The 20,001-nt window shown below is 40.9% G+C and overlaps 1 protein-coding gene across 1 annotated transcript in view; it reads left to right on the forward strand.

Moving 5' to 3' along the window:
• The first annotated feature begins 241 nt into the window (after positions 1 to 241).
• ZNF106 (zinc finger protein 106) overlaps positions 242 to 20,001 on the forward strand; it is a 45,358-nt gene continuing 25,598 nt past the window's right edge. Inside the window, exons 1-4 of the mRNA XM_080344708.1 lie at positions 242 to 388; positions 9,101 to 9,186; positions 14,347 to 14,408; positions 19,323 to 19,520. Of these exons, the coding sequence (XP_080200834.1) occupies positions 9,133 to 9,186; positions 14,347 to 14,408; positions 19,323 to 19,520 (314 nt within the window). The 5' untranslated portion in view covers positions 242 to 388; positions 9,101 to 9,132. The remainder of the gene's footprint in view (positions 389 to 9,100; positions 9,187 to 14,346; positions 14,409 to 19,322; positions 19,521 to 20,001) is intronic.

A 20,001-nucleotide genomic window follows, 5' to 3' on the forward strand; every position in this document is an offset into this window, starting at 1 on the left:
TAACAGTAATGTCTGTTACCGTTACCGGTGGGTAAATGCCTCCAACTCGCAGGCAGGCGCCGCTGCCCCCTCCATGAAGTTCGCCCGTGCGCCCCTGCCCCAGGTGCCCCTTGGCCCCAGGTGTAGGGCCCCCTGGACTACATTTCCCGGCAGGCACCGCGGAAGCTCAGGTGTGCCTCCCGGCGTGCAGCGCGGCCGCCTTCCTGCGAACGCATTGGCTGCGCTGAGCGGTTGTTCCGCCCCGCCGTGCGCCGCGGGTCTCGGCGGGGTCGGCCACGGCGCTGGTCCTGTGCGGGCGGCGGGCTCCGCGGCAGGAGGTGGCCGGGCCTGCTCGGTCCCGGCGGGGGGATGGGTTTCCGGGCCGCTGCCCTGGCGAGGGGTGCAGTGTGTGAGTATCGGGGGCGGGGGGGGGCCGGGGGAGCTCCATGGCGGCAGCGGGGGTAACGGAGGGTTGCTCTGGTTCTGACGAGGGGGGGCGGCCTAGGCAGGGGAGCGGGGCAGGCCCGGCCTGGGGAACCTGTAGCCGGCGTCTTGCCTTAGCGCAGGCGTGCGTTTTCCTTTGCGTTGTGATCATCCCTTATTGCTGTAGTGATCCCTCAACTTTGTTATCCGGTCAAACCCAGGTTCTCTGTCGGGGCAGGTTCTCTGTCGGGGCAGGTTCTCTGTCGGGGCAGGTTCTCTGTCGGGGCAGGTTCTCTGTCGGGGCAGGTTCTCTGTCGGGGCAGGTTCTCTGTCACAGGTTTGCAGCTCTCGTGCTGTCTCTGCATGCCTGCCAGAAGTGTTCCCGGTGTTGAAGTGTGAGATTTGGTACAGAGTAGCTTAGTTACCTTCCTCATAACATACAGCTAAAACATGTGTCCTAGTGAGAGCATGGATGAATGTGGTGACACATGTTTGGTAACCTAAAAAGAGTGAGACTGATAGTGTGGAACAAGCCGTAATAGTACAGTGAAATATGAGGTATTTACGAGTAAGCATCATTGCAAGCAGGGTAGTTCACATGCAAACATAAATTATATTAAGAACTGTTCAGAGGTCCTTATGAGCTTCAACTTGGAAAAGTTTATGAACAATGAATAGAAGTGACCTTGATTATTAAAATTTTTACTTCAATATACTTTATTGACAGGGGGTTGGTAACAATTGTGTCATGCAAGTAAGAAATTTTCCTTTTTGTCTTCCATCCTACCCGTTCTGAAGTGAAGCTTTAAAGAGGTTTGTAGAACAGATGACTTCCCAGGAGTGACCTGAGAGAGGATTGAGGTTTGATGGACTTTGTTTTCAGCATGGGTTCCTGGAGCTGCTTTTCCTATATCTCTGCTGATTGCTTCTGTGCTTTTATCATTTGCTACTTCTTTCAGTCAAGCCTCAATTACTATATTGAACTGACTGTTTTGCTGAACTGAAAAATCCAAGTCTAAAAAAACCTAAGACTTAAAAAAATTTGGTTAATAACTTTGATGAACTCTGGAATTATCTCCCCATTAGGACTGCAATGTTTGGGTTTGCAGGTTTTACAGACCAATGCAATGTGACTTTGTAACTTCTTACCTTGGAAAATAAATTCCTATCATGAAGTCTCTTTTGTTGAAGGGAACAGTGTCTTTTTTTTTTTTTTTTTGTCCTTATTTGACTTCAGTTGAACTAGCAGTAAAAGGCAACTGCATTTGCATCACTACATATGTTTGACCATTGACTGATACTATTTTTTTTTTTAATGTAAAGTTGGTTAAATAGGTTCTGTGTTTTCAGTTCAGAACAAATAATTGTTTTTAGCCAAACTACGTTAGTCTCTTACCTGAGTCACTGTGCCTAGGCTTCAGGTAACTTCTAGCCTAGGTGTCCATAAATGTCACTTATTTGAAGAGATGTCAACTAAATGCATCTTAATTCATGCAGGATGCTGATATCCAGTACAAAGAATAACAGCAGCCCGTGTCCTATAAATACCTATCCAAATTGTGTACAAGGATACTAAGACCTGTAGTTAACCTAATCTGGGTAAAATTGAGATATTTTTCCAGTTTATCTTATAAAGATAAAATCAATAAGGTATCTGGAATAAAATTTAAATTTCATCGGAATAAAATTTAAATTGATATAATTCTTTTTAACATCTGATAATCATCTTCTGTGAACCCTGCCACCAGATGGTGTTATAATATTTGAGATGTTATCTGACTTAAGGTGATTATAGGAAAATAAGAGGATACTATGCATTACAAATAACTTATTTGTTTCTATAAAAATGTTTTTTGTGTTTGTAGTGTAAGGGAATTTTCTCCTCTAGTCGTAGACTATTTTACATTTTAATCCCAAGTTGACAGAGCCCTTAATATTCAGCTGGGACAAACTGTCTATCTTATGTAGGTGTAAGAATTCAGACAGGCCCCTGTATTTCTGTTGCCAGGTCATTAGTGACTGCTGTCTTAATGTTTGGAAACATTAACTTTAGTTGGCACCAAAGCTCCATACACTGTGTGACCTGACTACCTTGATTTGAGTGCCTCAAATCACTCTCCAGTGGTTCTCAATACTCCATAGTGACTGCATCAGTAGAAGCAGCCCGATGACTGACTGAGTGCTCTTCTACATGCCCTCTCTTGCATCTATGTAGATCCTTCTTAAGGGAGTCTGCGTCATTTTGCCAAGGCCAGGTACCCACTTCTGTGGGACTGCAATAGGTGGGATGTATAGAGTAGTCTGTTTTGATTTGTTTTCTGAGTTCTTAACTTCCAATCGGCAAAAGAGACATAGTATGCATACCTGTGAGGTGTATTAGAAGCTTAAATACCCTAGGAAAGGAAAAAAAGATACAGCCAGATGTTATGGAAATAAATTTAAAATTAAGTGGCAGGTATTTCTGTTTGTGGAAGACCTTTTATGAAGTGACACAAGGTTATCAGAATAAGCTGATGTGAGTTCTTTTGTAAGTCACAGAAATATTTAAATTGGGTAGATCATTTGTCCCACATACTGTGGGTCATTCTTAATAAGACTTTGTCTCATCATTAGCAATTATGTTTGAGGCTGTAATGGTAGCAGGGGTACAAATACAATGCCCCTCTCCAGAGGGTGCTGGTAGGGGTCTTAGTTGGAGTACCATGTGCACTTTTGGACATTTCTTTAAGAGTGTTGTGGACAATTTGGAAAGAGGAACAGGAATTTTAATAGGCACAGGAAATATGGTGTTTGAGGAAAACGTGAAGAAAAAGGGTTTGCATATGTCTAAAATCAAACTGGGAGTATAAGGGAAAACAGGAGCTTTCTAGGTTTATGGATTTTAGGTGTCCAGAATGACAGCATACAGCAATGATGCTGGCTGAGCAGCTCTCCATTCCAATGAAAACAGTGTATATCTCTGGATCTTCTGGATAAAGAGCTATCACAAGTAAGTCAGCAATAAGGTATGTACTTCCACTAGAAAGGATTTATTATCTCAGATTACACCAAGGAAAACTTAGTTTGGCTATTAGGAATTTATTAGCATTGCTTATATATAGGGAATTAGAAGATGCAGTTTGATTATGACTTAAGGCATATATATTCTTCTGGTCTGTACCCAATCCTTATGTTTACCTGAAGTAAAGATGGATATCATTGAAAACTCTGTGTTCATGCCAGATGTTACTGTGCCTGAACTGGTCTGTTTGTGTAAGGTATTTCTCTACAATCTCCTTATCTCCAGTATACCTTTCCTGTATATTGTGTTATAAAAAGCCAGCCGTACTTGTGGGATAGCATGCAAACAGTTTCTGCTGGATATCTTCTAGGGTGGTTAATTGTTTCAACTTCGCTGTTTTTAACAGGAACTTAAAGCTCTTTGATCTGTGAAATAACTCTTCTTTCCTTTTGACTCAATGTTAAAATAGTAGAGCGCTCAGCCGCCCAAATATAACATTTGTTGTGCAGTGGTGCTCTTTCAATGCTGAGGGGTCTAGAATACCCTCAGTCTGTCATGGGGATAAAGTTAGATCTTGGAAAGGAGGGAGGAATTTACCTTAAAAGTCTTGCTTTTCATGCAAATATTCTAAATATTGGCCTGTAATACAGTTATCTCCTTTGCCATGGTAAAAAATGCCCCTGTAACCACAAAGTAGTTTGCACAGTGCATAGCAATGTGCTAGAGGAGAATAATGCTGTTAGTTGTGACTTAACTTCGGTAAGTCCTTAAGTTCCTGGCTGTTGATCAGGTTGAGTTGCCCAGGTCAGTGTCTCAGTAGGAAGGTTAAAGTGCCTCCTGCATATGCCCAGAAGTGCTGTTAGGGTAATTGGTAAAGTTATAGTCTAGTAAGGTGATGCACAGTGAATTTAGATGCCTCAAGGGCAGTGAATCTGGGAAGGAAAGTTAGTCTTGGTATGTCAGTGCCTTAATCCATGTAAATTCTGCTTGAGGTGATGAAATTTGAGCATAGGCCTCTGTCTTGTTTTGGTGAATTACTTGGTTTTGTACAGCATTCTCAGAGTGATGCAGAGTTTTGATGGTTTTACAGACATAAAAAATTTCCCTAAGAAAATCTGTCTATTGCTAGGCTTTAACAAAACATTATTTGGTTAGATTAGCAATTGTTACTGCTTTGTAGCATTCATTTATCACAATAGGTGGTTGGATACAACTTTCAAAGGCCTGTATGGGGTTCTTCAAGTTTTCTCGCAAAGGGACCAGACTTCTGGGCAGATTAGCAAAATAATTTATTCTAATAATCAAACTAAATGTGGTCTAGCCTAGCAGTGGTTGTTTAAATGCTTTCCAGGGCCTAAATACACTTCCATTCCTAATTCTTCTGAGCAATAGGCTTCTCTCCAAGTCAAATTGACCTTGTATCCTCCCATTAGCCAGCTAAAGATTTAATGAAGGCACTGTGTGGTGAGTTGCTTCTTTCTCTGCTCTTCTCTCCTGTGTCTGTGACAGCTGTATGACTTTTCCGGCCCAACACGACGTGTGCTGTCGGTTGCTGCAGAAGAGAAGTCACTAAAGCAATAGGAACGACATCCCTGTGAGTTGCTCAGGAGTGTGTTGCTGCAGAGCATTCTGCCACTGTGAACTTCTAGACTCCTGTTCTTGTCAAGTGTAGAGTTTCCACTGCTTACTGCAGGGACACGCAGCATTTAGGCAGGCCTTTAGATGGGTCAGCACTACTGATCTCTGTGAGGCCTCCTGAGGATTTCCAGGCAGCTGGAATGCTGGGCTGTCCGCCCCACTCCATGGCACTTGTGGCTTTATATAGTCAGAGTGTTCAGCCACTGGTCTGTAACAGATTTAACCTTGACGTACATTTTTAATGTATGTTATCCGGTAAGGCTGAATAACTGTGGACAAATGAATGTTGCAGCAGGAAGTAGTCTAATGCCTCATTTTCTTTGTAGACTATTTTTACTTGTGAGAAGTGTTCTCCAAAATCTCTGTAGCAGACTTGCTTAAGTTAATTAAAACTGTGGTGTTTCCAAGCTCTAGGCAGGTGCAGGCTATAGGCAAGTTGTGTTTACTTCACATAGTTGTAAAATGCATCTCTTCACTTTAAAACAAACAAAAAATCACCACTGAATAGTTGCATTCCCTCAAAATAGAAAGTTGTTATAACATCTCATTTGTTTTGAAGGCTTTGCATTTTGCTATTGACATGTTTCACTTTTATATGGTGGTGAGGTCTTTTTGGCAAAACCTTATATTTGCTTGCAGTTTGCTAATTTTTTAGAGCAGTGCATTTTCTTATTACCATCCCATAATAAGTAATTTCGTATGCTATGCAGCAGGTTAGTGATTTCAAAACCACAAACTGTCAAATCTGATAAAAGCTTGAATGTTTAAAGTATGTGGGGTTTTTTTGTTAAGATTTCAAATATGCCTACATTTATGTAGAGAAAGCTCTGTTTCTGACATTTCTCAGTATGAAAGTTTTGTGATTTAACAGACCAGTGTATGAGGAGATGAAATGCCATTACTGACTACGTGGCTCAAAAGCCGTCTGGTTCTTGTCACTGTTGCATAGTGAATGAGGGAATACCTTGAATTTATAATGTTTTTCAAAATAGTTTGTGAAAGTTCTATTACAGTGAAATTGGAGTACTTCATTAAAGGGAGCCTTGGGTTTCATAGAAGGATTTGGGAGAAAGCGAAGGATAAAGGGAAGTGATTTATCTCTATGTAGACAGTAATTCAAGAGGTGTTCTGGAAATAGAATGTGGGTCTGTCTTCTCCTAGCCCCTGTAGCACCTACTAAATCTCTGTACTTCTGAGGCCTTGCCTTTAAGGGCTTCTCTATGTGGAGGTGAAAGTTTTACTTTTCATAGTAACATCCAATAGCATTTGAATTCCATTAGTATTTTTAGTACTCTGTCATAAGTAATGCCCAGTTGATTGGGCAGTTAGCCTAAAACTCTTCCTGTAATCGTGTATAGTTGCTATATATTTTAATTAGCTAAAACAGGTGTAATGTTAACTTTACTTGTGAAAGCTCTTCAATTGGTGTCAGTAAGTCACCACACTTTACTGGCCTGCTTTTCCTGGTTTAAGTCCCATACTGCTGTTTCACCCTTGTGCAGAATGAATTCTGTAAATACTTGAGTAATCTTGAACAAGATCCTGAACACATGTAGGGAATTATACTGCTAAACTACAAAGTAGTGCTAGTGAAGAATGTTGGGGGAGTAGATAATATTTTAATACAGAAGGAAATACCTGAAATTGGTGCAAAGATTAGCACCGTTGATTTCCAGGAGTAACTTCATATTAATCACATTAAAACAGCTCTCCTGTGTTCGGAGGGCATCTACACCTTTGTCACTTGTGTATAATCATAAATAAGTCTCTTACATCTGTTGAGCTGCAGCTGCACAGATCTGTGTATAAACAGTATGTTGATGATGTGCTCCTATACTCACCTAATAGCCTACTGGAAAAACATGAGGCTGAAATAACTTGTTTTCTATCTCTACTAATTTTAGCTTAAATTTTCCTTAGCTACTGTATCAGTTTAAATATGTTTAGAAACAAGTTATACTATTATATATGGCTTCAGATGATTGCAAAATATCTTGTTCCAAAACTTCTGTGTTCTGACCTTCCATGAAGGCAGGTGCTTTTGCATGTACATTACAGATATCATATGGATTTATATGCATGATCTGTATGACCCAAGTTATACTATTATATATGGCTTCAGATGATTGCAAAATATCTTGTTCCAAAACTTCTGTGTTCTGACCTTCCATGAAGGCAGGTGCTTTTGCATGTACATTACAGATATCATATGAATTTATATGCATGATCTGTATGACCTAGGCTGGTGCAAAGTTCTGAATGATATTGTGTCTTTGAGGGTGATTTGTTAAAATAAATAGCTGTTACTAATGATTCAATTACATCAGGTACATATGTGATAAGGCTGGAGAATGCATATTTAAACACTCTCAGGTATTTCAGTGAGATCAAGAATGGCACCTTAGGAATGCTGGATGGGGAACATAAGAAGATGATTGAATCTCCTGTTGTGTTTTAAGTGTGTTTGTTTTGGTATGATGATGTGGAATTTTTTTTTTAGGGAAGAAACTGTTTTCTCTGTTGTTTAAAGGTGAAAGGACTATTGCAACTTTCAGGTCATTCCCCTTTAGGCTGGACAGATGCTGGTGCATAACTTAACTGTAAATGGACATGCAGATCTGGAACAAAAGAGTTATTTTTCAAAGAACTACGTTTTGGAAAGAGAGTGGGAGTGGTTTTTCCTTATTTTGTTGTTGACAGTTGGACAATACCACTGAATGTCAGAGCTGCTTTACCAGTAGGTAATCTGGGTTTGGTAAAAATCCAGTTCTTGCCTTTTGCTTGCACCTTGTAGTCAGTACCAGATTTGGGGGGTTTGATGCCCCTAATACAGAAAGTTGATGGTAAATAATTAGAATTAACTTTGTAGGATAAGCTGTGGAGATGAGCTGTTGAAGAAGTCTCTTGTAGGTTGAGTTTGATGGTATTACCTAAGTTATCTCTGAAGTTGACTAATGTAAGATAGCAAAGCTTGGAAAGATTTGTCTTTTTGTTCGGAGATATAAAAATGCGTAGTAGTAAACTAGGCATTTCCACTTTAGGGTGAGGAAATACCTCTGCCAAGCTGATAAAAAATTACTATGATACCTGATCATTCTGCATTTTAGTGTCTTTTTAAGAGAAAGAAGAAGGAAAAGATTATACCCTGTTACTTATGCAGACATGTCCATCTTTGTATTATAGCCTAGACTGTTATGTACCTCTCTAATTGAATTACTCTCCTTATGGATTAAACATTGTTGTAAAACACGTATGGCATTTAACTTGACCTACTGCTGCTTTCATTTGCGTATATGCAAGTCTTAAGTAGATTAGTGTTAAGATGTTTAATATTCTGGTGTAAAGTTTTGAATAATATTGTAGTGTTGGGAATAATTAATGAAAATCAATAGCTTTTATTAGTAATTCAATTAGAGAATGTATCTTAATGTTGTCTAAGTTGAGTATTTCAGTACATGCATATGCGTAGTTCTTACAGAGGTTAATAAGAAAAATACTGAATTTAAATCGCTTTAGACTTTATTTTATGCTGTATAAATGGACTGATAAACCTTGAAGTCTGGTGGTCTTTAATGTCAAGAATGGCTTTAGGTTTTGTTTTTTTTCCCCTAGGCCCTTACAAATCTCTTACTTGGGTTGCCCTGTATACAAAAGTAAAGGTCTGAGTTTGCCCTGGTTGGTTTCCCCAATTCCTTATCTCCATCTCATCATCCTAGTTGAAAAGTGTTTTGTTAATCTCATTTGAGTAGCTGAGAGGATTGCTACAGATTTCTGTTTGCTTGTAGAATGAGTGCCATGTCTTGGAGGACAAGGAACAAAATAAAAGAAAGGGAAGTTAATTTTTTATTTTGGCATTTTTGATGACTATTCAGAACTACCTTATATTTTTTTGAAAAATATTGATAATGCATAAAAGGTATGTGTTCTCTTAAAAAAACGCAGCACACACTTTTTCAGGAATAGTAACTTACTTTTAATTTTCTTACTAAAACAGATTAATGGGGAAAAAAAAAAAGTAATCCTCAATGTTGGTTCTTATTAAATTATTTTTATTTGCAGGTATGGGGTAAGATCTTTCCAGAGTAATAAGCATGGTTCGAGAACGAAAATGCATATTATGTCACATTGTCTACAACTCAAAAAAGGTAAATAATTAGTGCTTTACATCTGTCAGTAGATACTAATATAAAGATACTACTCTAAAATGCATGTAAGAAATGCTTCCATTTTTAAATCGTATGAGGGCTTTTCCCTCTATCAGGAATATTATTAATCTGGGTATCTCACAAATCAAATATATATTTGCATGTGCTTTAGAGTATATTTCTTGAACTGTGCAGTATGTTTGATTCTGAATATTAAAAATATTGAGGCCTTTGAATTTTTTATACTGTTGTGAAAAGTACTCAAATTCATTTGGCTATAATTTGTGCTATGTTAATAGTACTGTAATACAGAAATTTTTTTATTCCTTTTGGGAGATATGTGTTTCTGTATGGAAGGAGAATGTGGAATTATGCAGCATAGCATGTGGTTTCATTAATCGTAGTTTTTTGGTTGGACAAGACCTTAAAGATCATTGAGTCCAACCATTAACCTAACACTGTCAAGTTCACCTCTAAACCATGTCCCTGAGAACCTCATCTATGTGACTTTTAAGTACCTTCAGGGATGGTGGCTCAACCACTTTCCTGGGCAGCCTGTTCCAGTGCCTGACAACCCTTGCCGTGAACCATTTTTTCTTAATATCCAATCTGAACCTCTCCTGGGGCAACTTGAGGCCATTTCCTCTCATCCTGTCACTTGCTACTTGGGAGAAGAGACCAACACCCTCCATGCTACAACCTCCTTTCAGGTAGTTGTAGACAGAAATAAGGTTGCCCCTCAGCCTCCTTTTCTCCAGGCTAAACAAACCCAGTTCCCTCAGCTGTTCCTCATCAGACTTGTGCTCCAGACCCCTCAATAGCTTTGTTGCCCCTCTCTGGACTCACCTCAGTGTCTTTCCTGTGGTGAGAGTCCCCAAACTGAACACAGGATTCGAGGTGAGACCTCACCAGTGTGAACTACAGTGAGACGGTCGCTTCCCTAGTGACCTACAAGGATGCTGTTGGCCTTTTGGCAACCTGGGCACACTGCTGGCTCATGTTCAGCTGGCTGTCCATCAGCATCCCCAGGTCCTTTTCCGCCAGGCAGCTTTCCAGCCACTCTTCACAATATCACAGTATCACAGTATGTTTGGGATTGGAAGGGACCTCAAAAGATCATCTAGTCCAATCCCCCTGCTGGAGCAGGAACGCCTAGGTGAGGTCGCACAGGAACATGTCCAGGTGGGTTTTGAATGTCTCCAGAGAAGGAGACTCCACAACCTCCCTGGGCAGCCTGTTCCAGTGTCTGTCACCCTTACTGAGAAGAAGTTTTTTCTTAAATTTAAGTGGAACCTCTTGTGTTCCAGCTTGATTCCATTACCCCTTGTCCTATCATTGTTTGCCACCGAGAAGAGCCTGGCTCCATCCTCGTGGCACTCACCCTTTATATATTTATAAACATTAATAAGGTCACCCCTCAGTCTCCTCCAAACTAAAGAGACCCAGCTCCCTCAGCCTTTCCTCATAAGGGAGGTGCTCCACTCCCTTAATCATCTTTGTTGCTCTATGCTGGACCCTCTCCAGCAGTTCCCTGTCCTTCTTGAACTGAGGGGCCCAGAACTGGACACAATATTCCAGATGTGGTCTCACCAGGGTGGAGTAGAGGGGAAGGAGAACCTCTCTTGACCTACTAACCACCCCCCTTCTAATACACCCCAGGATGCCATTGGCCTTCCTGGCCACAAGGGCACAGTGCTGGCTCATGGTCATCCTGCTGTTCACCTGGACCCCCAGGTCCCTTTCCCCTACATTGCTCTCTAATATGTAATTTCCCAACCTATACTGGAACCTGGGGTTGTTCCTGCCCAGATGCAGGACTCTACACTTTCCCTTGTTAAATTTCATTAGGTTATTCCCCGCCCAACTCTCCAGTTTGTCCAGGTCTCGCTGGACGGCAGCACAGCCTTCTGACATGTCAGCCACTCCTCCCAGCTTAGTGTCATCAGCAAACTTGCTGATAGTACACTCAATTCCCTCGTCTAAATCGTTAATGAATATATTGAATAATACTGGCCCCAGTACTGACTTCTGAGGCACTCCACTAGATAGTGGCCTCCAACTAGACTCCGCACCATTGACTACCACTCTCTGGCTTGTCTCCTTAAGCCAGTTTGCAATCCACCTCACTACTCTATTGTCTAGACCACACCTCCTCAACTTAGCTGTGAGGGTGCTGCGGCAGACTGTGTCAAAGGCTTTACTGAAGTCAAGGTAGACCACATCCACTGCTCTGCCATCATCCATCCACCTTGTTACATTCTCATAAAAGGCTATGAGGTTGGTCAAGCATGACTTACCCTTGGTAAAGCCATGCTGACTGCCCCTAAAAACCCTCTTATCCTTGATATGCCTTGAGATGGCACCAAGGATAAGCTGTTCCCTTACTTTCCCAGGGACAGAGGTGAGGCTGACCGGTCTATAATTACCCGGGTCCTCCTTCTTGCCCTTTTTGAAGACTGGAGTGACATTTGCTTTCCTCCAATCCTCGGGCACCTCTTCCGTTTCCCAAGACTTGGCAAAGATGTTGGAGAGTGGTCCAGCAATGACTTCAGCCAGCTCCCTCAGCACCCGCGGATGCATCCCATCTGGACCCATGGATTTATGGATGTCCAGACTATTTAATTGCTTCCTAACCCAGTCCTCATCGACTAAAGCAAGCTCCTCCATTGACCTGGCTTCATCTGGGGTCTCAGGGGTACAGGGCTCCCCAGGACAGCCTCCGGCAGAGTAGACAGAGACAAAGAAGGCATTCAGTAATTCTGCCTTCTCTGTATCTTCTGCCACCAGGGCACCCACCCCATTCATCAGGGGGCCTACATTGCCTCTGGTATTAGTTTTATCCGCTATGTATTTGAAAAAGTTCTTTTTGCTGTCCTTGACCCCTCTCGCCAGCTGTAATTCTAAGGAGGCCTTGGCTATCCTAGCTGCCTTCCTACATCCTCTAACAGCAGCCTTATATTCTTCCCAAGTGGCCAGCCCCTGCTTCCATGACCTGTAAACTCTCCTCTTCTGCTTGAGCATACCCAACAGATCCCTATTCAACCACGCAGGCCTCCTGGCTCCCTTCCTTGACTTCCTACGTGTGGGGATGCTCTGATCCTGAGCGTGGAAGAAGCAATCTTTGAATGCAATCCAGCTATCTTGGGCCCCTTTACCTTCAAACAGTCTTGCCCATGGGATTTCCCCCAGCAATTGCTTGAAAAGGCCAAAGTTAGCCCTGCTAAAGTCCAGGGCTGCAATTCTACTCGCTATTCTGTTTCTGCCACACAAGATGCTGAACTCCACCATCTCGTGGTCACTGCAACCCAGGCAGCCCTCAACCTTTACTGCTTTGACCAGACCCTCCTTGTTAGTGAGGATGAGATCCAGCAGTGCACCTCTCCTAGTCGGCTCCTACACCATCTGCATGAGGAAGTTCTCATCAATGCACTGGAGGAACCTTCTGGACTGTGGCTGGCTGGCTGAATGGTCCTTCCAGCAAACATCAGGGAAGTTAAAATCACCCACAACAACCAGGGCCTGTGACTGTGAGGCCACTCTCAACTGCCCATAAAAGGCCTCATCAACTTCCTCAGCCTGATCTGGTGGCCTGTAATAGACGCCCACAACAGTGTCACCCCTGCCAGCCTGCCCCTTGATCCTGACCCATACACTCTCAACTCGCTCATCATCCACTCCTGGGCAGAATTTAGTACATTGTAGTTGCTCTCTCACATAGAGAGCAACTCCACCACCACGCCTGGCCGGCCTGTCTTTTCTGAAAAGGGCATAGCCTTGAGCCTGTAGCGCTGCCTGGGGTTGTTGTGACCCAAGTGCAGGATCTGGCACTTGGCCTTGTTGAAACTCGTACAATTGGCCTCAGCCCAACGATCCAGCTGGTCCAGATCCCTCTGTATGGCCTTCCTACCCTCCAGCAGATCAACACTCCCATCCAACTTGGTGTATTCTGCAAACTTACTGAGGGTGCAGTTGATCCCCTCATCCAGATCATTGATAAAGAGATTAAACAGAACTGGCCCAAATACTGAGCCCTGGGGAACTCCACTCGTGACTGGCTGCCAGCTGGATTTGTCTCCATTCACCACAACTCTTTGGGTCTGGCCATCCAGCCAGTTCTTTACTCCATGACAAGTACACCATACAGGCCATGAGCTGCCAGCTTCTCCAGGAGACACTGCGGAAAACAGTGTCAAAGACTTTACTGAAGTCCAAGTACACAAGATCTACAGCCTTTCCCTCATCCACTGAGCAGGTCACCTTGTCGTAGGAGAAGAGCAGGTCAATTTGGTGTGCCTCTTCTCTGTGCTGTGTATCATGCAAAGCCTGCACTGAAACTGAGTGTTTCTTAATGAACCTTCTGCTATTGCTTAGCCACATAGGACAGGGATATCTTGCAAATACCAATGTATTAATTCATACAACTCTTCAAGGTTGAAGAAGTTGCTTGCCCTTTGCTGATGGGATTTTGATGAGTTCTTTGAAGCTTTTCAAACACTTTGGCTCAAACACAAATAGAAAGTTAAATATCCTGAACTACTTCTTTTTTGCAGAATTGTGAACATTCTTTCTCTTCCAGCAGCTCTCTTTCATTAGCAATTAATTATACTGCTGCTGCAGTTCATGGGTCAAAGTTGCTGTAAACAACAAACCAACATGTTATGTACATCTCAGTTTCTGAAGTGCATCTAGCAGAGTAAAATAGTATGTGATGTTGAAGTAACAGCTGTGTCATAATACAAATACAGAGGGACTGCTGAGATTGCACAGGAAAACAGTGTTTTAAGTACTATGATTCTGCAGTGTGGTATCAATGACACTTTAATAAAAATTATGATTGACAGCTATTTGTCAAAAATCCGTCTATTAAGCTTTTCTGCATGCAGTCCTGTTTGTCTTTCTCCTGGAATTCTCATCCTCTTCTGATGAATCGTAATGACTCCTGTGTGTCCTTCCTCAGGAAAAACGTAACATTATATGACTTCCTGAGAGTATGACTACTTGTGCTTGCACGGTCATAGAGACAGGAATGCCAACTACGGCAGTATTGCAGGAGTTGAATACGCCTCCCTGCGACACAGGAGAGTTCTCAGAAGTGAGCTTTTCAAATATACAGCATTTTGTTCTGTTTTGACCAATTTTACTTTTTTCCCCATATTGAAGGAGATGGAAGAACACATGAGAAGCATGCTTCACCACAGAGAACTTGAAAACCTGAAGGGAAGGTATGAGAACCATCTTGCATCCTTCCTTTCTGTGCAGTTTATATGTCACTGTCTGGAAGATCTCATGTCCTATTTTTCATACAAGCTGAATGCACAATTTATATTTATGCATCATTTAGTTATGTGTCTTGTGATAAAGCTGACTGTGTTCTCTTAACATGGAAACTCAGGAGGCAGACAGTGATGTGGAAGAAAGCTTTCCTGTATTTCTTTGATGGCAGTGAAATAAAATTAAAAACCATGATTTTTAGGTCTTGGCAGTTTCATGCTTGGTTTCTTGGAAGCACTAGAATTCTGCTTTTGGCAGAATTATAAACACTGTTGTTTTCCTTTTAAAAATGTTTTTAAAATGTTTTTAGTCATGTAGAAACCATTATTGATCTTTTAAACCACTGTGAGAAGACTGGTATCTTGGATGTGAAGTCTGCATCTGCTTGAGTGACTGCCTTGTCCTCTGCCACCCTGGCCCGGTTGTTTGGTTAAGGGACCTAACCATGATGGATGGTGTTTTCCTTTGTGTTATTTACAACCTTTGGAAAGCAGGAGGGAGTTAAGGGTTATTCAAATATCATATAATATGGAATCATGGTGTAACCAGAGTGCACTTCAAAGTGCTTTCGGGTGTATGGGTTTTGAGGTAGCCAGAGAAATCAGATAGTCTGCACTTAAGTATTTGACCTACAGACTAATTTTTAATTGTCTTACAGCGCAGACTTCATATGGAAATGGCATATCTCTTTTAAACACCTTTTAAAGGACTGAGAAGTGATCCTCTTTCAGCTCTTTGAGGTGTGGAATACTAATGGCAATGTGGTTAAGTTGTGTCAGCTTGAATTCTAGTAAAACTCTTAAACTGTTTTGTTTTATGATGTTTCAAAGCTACAGGAAGTTTTCAATTCATTTCTCTTCAGTGACGCATACATATAACTGCAGAAAAGGGTCCACATTTGGAGTACAAGATTGTATTACATGTGTGCCACAGCTGAAGACATTTGTTTGAGCCAGCTGTACGATATTTTATACTACTGTTGTGTATAATTGCTAAGTATCGCTGTAGTTCATCTAAATGAGCAACCTAATATGCTTTTAGGTTAAGGCTTCCAGAAAATCTGTGGAATATGTGTATGCCCACTTATATCTGCTAACCTTTCAAATTGTCTCTCTAAAATAGAAAATAACCCTTATTGCAGGACAATAAGGACAATAAGTAAAAAGATACTGCTTACCTCAAAGTATGTATTAACTGTCAGTAAATAACCTCTGTTGTCTGATTTGTACTTCCATTTAATATTAAATTAATTTATCTGGGGCTTTACAACAGGTTAGTAAACTGGGAAAAGAACTTCCATCTTCAGAATCTCCATCATCAGCCTGTCTTCAGGCAAGGGCTATGTGGACTATCAGTGTGTTAAACTATGTTTGTTTTAGTGGGATTCAGGAAATCTTCAATTTGTCCAGGATAACGAAGTTGTTATTGTGTCACATTGAGAAAATGGACAAAAGCAGCTTCTTCAAGCTATTTCAGTTTTTCAAATAAAAGCAGCTTTGCAATAAAGATGAAGGGCATAAAAATTATAAAGTCCTCACATTCCCCACCTTCTCTTTTTTCCCCTGCCTTTGCCATCTCTTGCTCAGCCCTGTGCTTCTTGGGATTTTTATTGTTGTTGTTCCAAATCAGCTACTTACTTTAAAGAAAAGAACACAAAACACAATGCAGATCGTTTTGTTTTCTCCTCTGCAGTGCCCTGCACAACTGGGTCTTAGGAGCTAGCAACATTCTGATAATGTGTCTGGAATCAAGCGCATCATGTTATTCAATATCCATCCTGTTGGGTGTGAAAACGGTTTGCTCTGTTACTGAACAGCTGGGAGGGGTTGCTCAAGAACCAGAACGTCCCTAGCACTAGACACTGATTTAGGGATTCTGGTCAGCTGACTTGTAGAGCATTTCTGTTCTGGACTTTCTTCTTCTGACAATGGTTCTGAGATCCTCATCACAGAAAGTGGTGAGGATTACAGCTTAAAATTTCACATATTTTGGCCTCTTATTTCTCGCCTTGTAAGTTATTGGGTTTTTAGTTAATGACTCCTGAAGGTAACAGTAACTTCTATAAGTTATACATTGTGTCCACAGTGGCTTGCAAGGGATCTGACAGTTCTTGGTTTTCCATTTCTATAAGACTGGAATTAAATTTGTTTCACCAGCATTACATTATCTATTATTAAGGTGACTGTCTTCATTATTTGTTCCAGAAGAATGCATGGAAGTTGTTTTTTCTCAAAATGAATAATGAACTTCGTTTTCACAGTGCAGCAGCAGCCTTGTTCTTTTCCCCCATGCTTTTCCTCCTTCACCCCATTTAAGTTTAGTTGAAGTCCTTTAGGTGTCTTACAGCCTTGTGAGTGTGGTCGAATTGTGTAACAAAGGATAATACCATTAAACTGTAGTATCAGCATCTTACTGCCTTCAAATTTGACACCCAATTAGAAGTCACTTCTTAGACTTCCTGTAGGGAAGAGGTAAAGGAAATACACACATTGGTTCACACTTTACACTTTTTAAGTTAACTTAGTAATCTCAAGGGATATAATAATTTTCTGGAACATTTTAAGGCTCTTCTCCTTTTCTTGAGGTCTTATTCCATGTGATGTATAGTGAGTCAAGCTTTAGTGTTTTTGTTTTAATTGAAAGTGAAATATTGCTGTTGTCAAGGAACATCTGACATACACATTCAGTAAATAAAACTCTTGGTTGTTTTCACACTTGAAATACTTTTGTCCTTTTTATTTTGAACTGCTTTTGGCCTTCTCGTTAATCAACTTAGATTGTGTGGTGTTTCTGTATGGTGAGGAAATGTGTAGACATGATCAACATGTGTCCTGGAGCATGCCCAGTTCTAGCTGATATTAATGGGAAAAGGGGAAGGAAAGAAGTGAAGGAAATTAAAATTCCCTCTCTGAACTCCCAGCCAATTCATTTTCAATTAAAGCATTTGTTTATATAGGAAAAAAAATTGTGGGGTTTTTTTTTTAGGTTCATATAGATTAACAGCAAGACAGAGAATTCTAATCATTACCCACTCAAGTCTTTTCTTTCCAGACTTTCAGTTGGTACAAGAACCACAGCTTATTAACTAGTAACTCGCAAGTTAGAAATGGCAGAAACAAATTCTTTGTCCTTATGCCAGCTGCGAACTCACTGGCTTTGTCCAAAGTTAGGTAAAATGTTGTATTTATTTACTTAGTCTATAGATGAGAGTGAAATTTGTATGAAATATTTGAAACATTGGTCTTATGGACGATCTGAGTTGTTTTCTAAAATGTAATTAGTACCACTGAATTATGTTCCTCCTTGAAGTGTCCTTACGACTCAAGTCGAATGTTATGTAAAAAGAGCACCTTTTTCAGCTAGAAGCTGACTTCAGATTTGCAGATTGTCTGGAAGACACAGGCTAAATTTGTAAGCTGTTGGCTTTGTAAATGAAATTTGTCCAAATGTTTAATCTGAAATTATTTAGGCTGCAACATACCACAAAATGAAATGTAAAGAGTGTAATTTTTATTAATTACTCTATTTAAAAAGAAACCCTAGCTGTGTCTGAATGACTGCATTGGTTAAATATCTTAGGTGTGTTAGCAGGAAAACCACGGTTTTCTAGAATAAATCAAACATACCTGCTAACACTCCATTAAGCAATTCCAGTAAGGATGTTGGCTTAATATTTTGAGTGAAGATGCATCTTTTGATCTTTTTCTCAATTTATTTTTAACTTTTCTCTAAAGAACAGGGATTCAGGTTTGCCTTTTTCCTTTATGGATTCCATTTTTATAGACTCCGGTCATGAGCTGTGTGTTGATATTATAATGCTGCTGTTACAAGACTTCTGTCTTAAGTGCGCTGTGGGGATAAGCAGATCTGCCTTTCTGAGTTAAATGGCAAAATTGAAGAAACTGCTGTATAGGCAGGCAGTGAGTCCTAACTTGGTCCTGCTGAGTTATTTGCAGTGGACTACGCTCTCATTAAGATTTTTCCCACTTTTTAAACTGGTGAACAATTTTTCCTTGTTCAGGTTTGTTACTAACAATGTATTTCCTTAACAGTGGAGTACTGAAAGGATTTGTCAGGAGAATAAATAAGATATTTTAGAAAGCTGAATTTCTTGAAAAAAGTTAAAAAAATGTTGTAACCTTAATCCAGTGTTCACAGAAACATGAGTAAAGCCATTTGTCTGACACAGCTGTCAGCTTCCTCCAGCTGAAATAATTTCTGTATTTTTTAAGATAAGTTGTCTAAAGTAGAAAGCAGACCTCATGCACACTTGAACCAAATAAAGTGCAGTGAACTGAAGATACCCTCCCATCACTCACTGTGCTGTGGAGTCTTTGGATTCCAGGCAGCAGTCTCAGCTGTCCCAGTTTAGGTTCTGTTGTGTGAGGATTGGCTGTATCCATGTGCTGCCTCCTCCCTTTTCTAAATTTCACTGGGGGAAGGCTCAAGGCAAGGATTAAATGTAGAAGCTGTCACCAGGCTGCCCAGTGCAGCTGGCACCATGGATGGGCTTCAGAGCAGCTCCTGCTAGCTCTGCAAGCCATCCACTCTGCCTCCTCGCTCACTATGTTTCCTCTGAAAAGATTTTGAGTACAACATTTCAAGAAGAATTCCTTCCCCCAGTTAACACAGCTTTATTACCAAGTCTTTTACCTCTTGATTGTTGGAAAAAAATCTGCTGAAAACTGACCATCAGAAAACAAGTCCTTGACAGAAAAAGCCAGAGAATTCAAGTAACTTAAATATACTGAGCAAAACCCAGTTGCTTTGAATGCAAGCACATTCAGAGGAAACAAAGTAAGACCAGAGGTACCTACCATGCCTGTTGGCAGGGTTGAAAGTCCCCCCTCTGCCTCTCTTCCTAGGGACAGCAACCATGAATGCCGGGTGTGCAGGGTGACACTGGTGGGTTTGTCAGCATACGCCAAGCACATCTCCAGCCAGCTGCACAAAGACAATGTTGATGCCCATGACAGAAAAGAGGAAGAGAAAGAAGAGGCAGAAGAAGAATACCTTGATAAAGAACTCATTCAACTAATAAAGCAAAGGAAGGAACGGAACCGGTGAGTTTTCCTTACTGAAAGGCTTAATAAATGGGACAGTAGTGCTATATTGTTTGAGGTGGGGGTATCTGTAGGAACCTGGCCTTTTAGAAACTGTTGCTGAACATGTTTTGTCATAAAACTTTAATCTGTCTGTTTTTAAAATGAATTGGATTGTTCTCTCGATGTTGTGCTGTAATCTCATAATCCTTGAGTGAAATTTCTTACCCGTTTTATCTTGCTGCTTACCATTAGCCAAACACAATTTTAGTGGCTTGCTATAAAATAGAATTATGCAGAGGGTAGTAAGTATTGCCCTTTATCTTCCATGTGACTCTGCAATTGTGTGTTGCTGATACGATGTTCCAGTTGTGAATGTATTGTTTGGATAGTTTTATGGTGTGGCGATGGTATTGAAGAGGCAAAAGGTTTTTGAAAGACTCTTTCTTCCTGTGGCTAGAAGTTTCAATTAGTGTCTCCAAGTGCACAAATCTGTGGAGAT

This window comes from Nesoenas mayeri (assembly GCF_963082525.1).
Source record: "Nesoenas mayeri genome assembly, chromosome: 5".
Classification (NCBI taxonomy): domain Eukaryota; kingdom Metazoa; phylum Chordata; class Aves; order Columbiformes; family Columbidae; genus Nesoenas; species Nesoenas mayeri.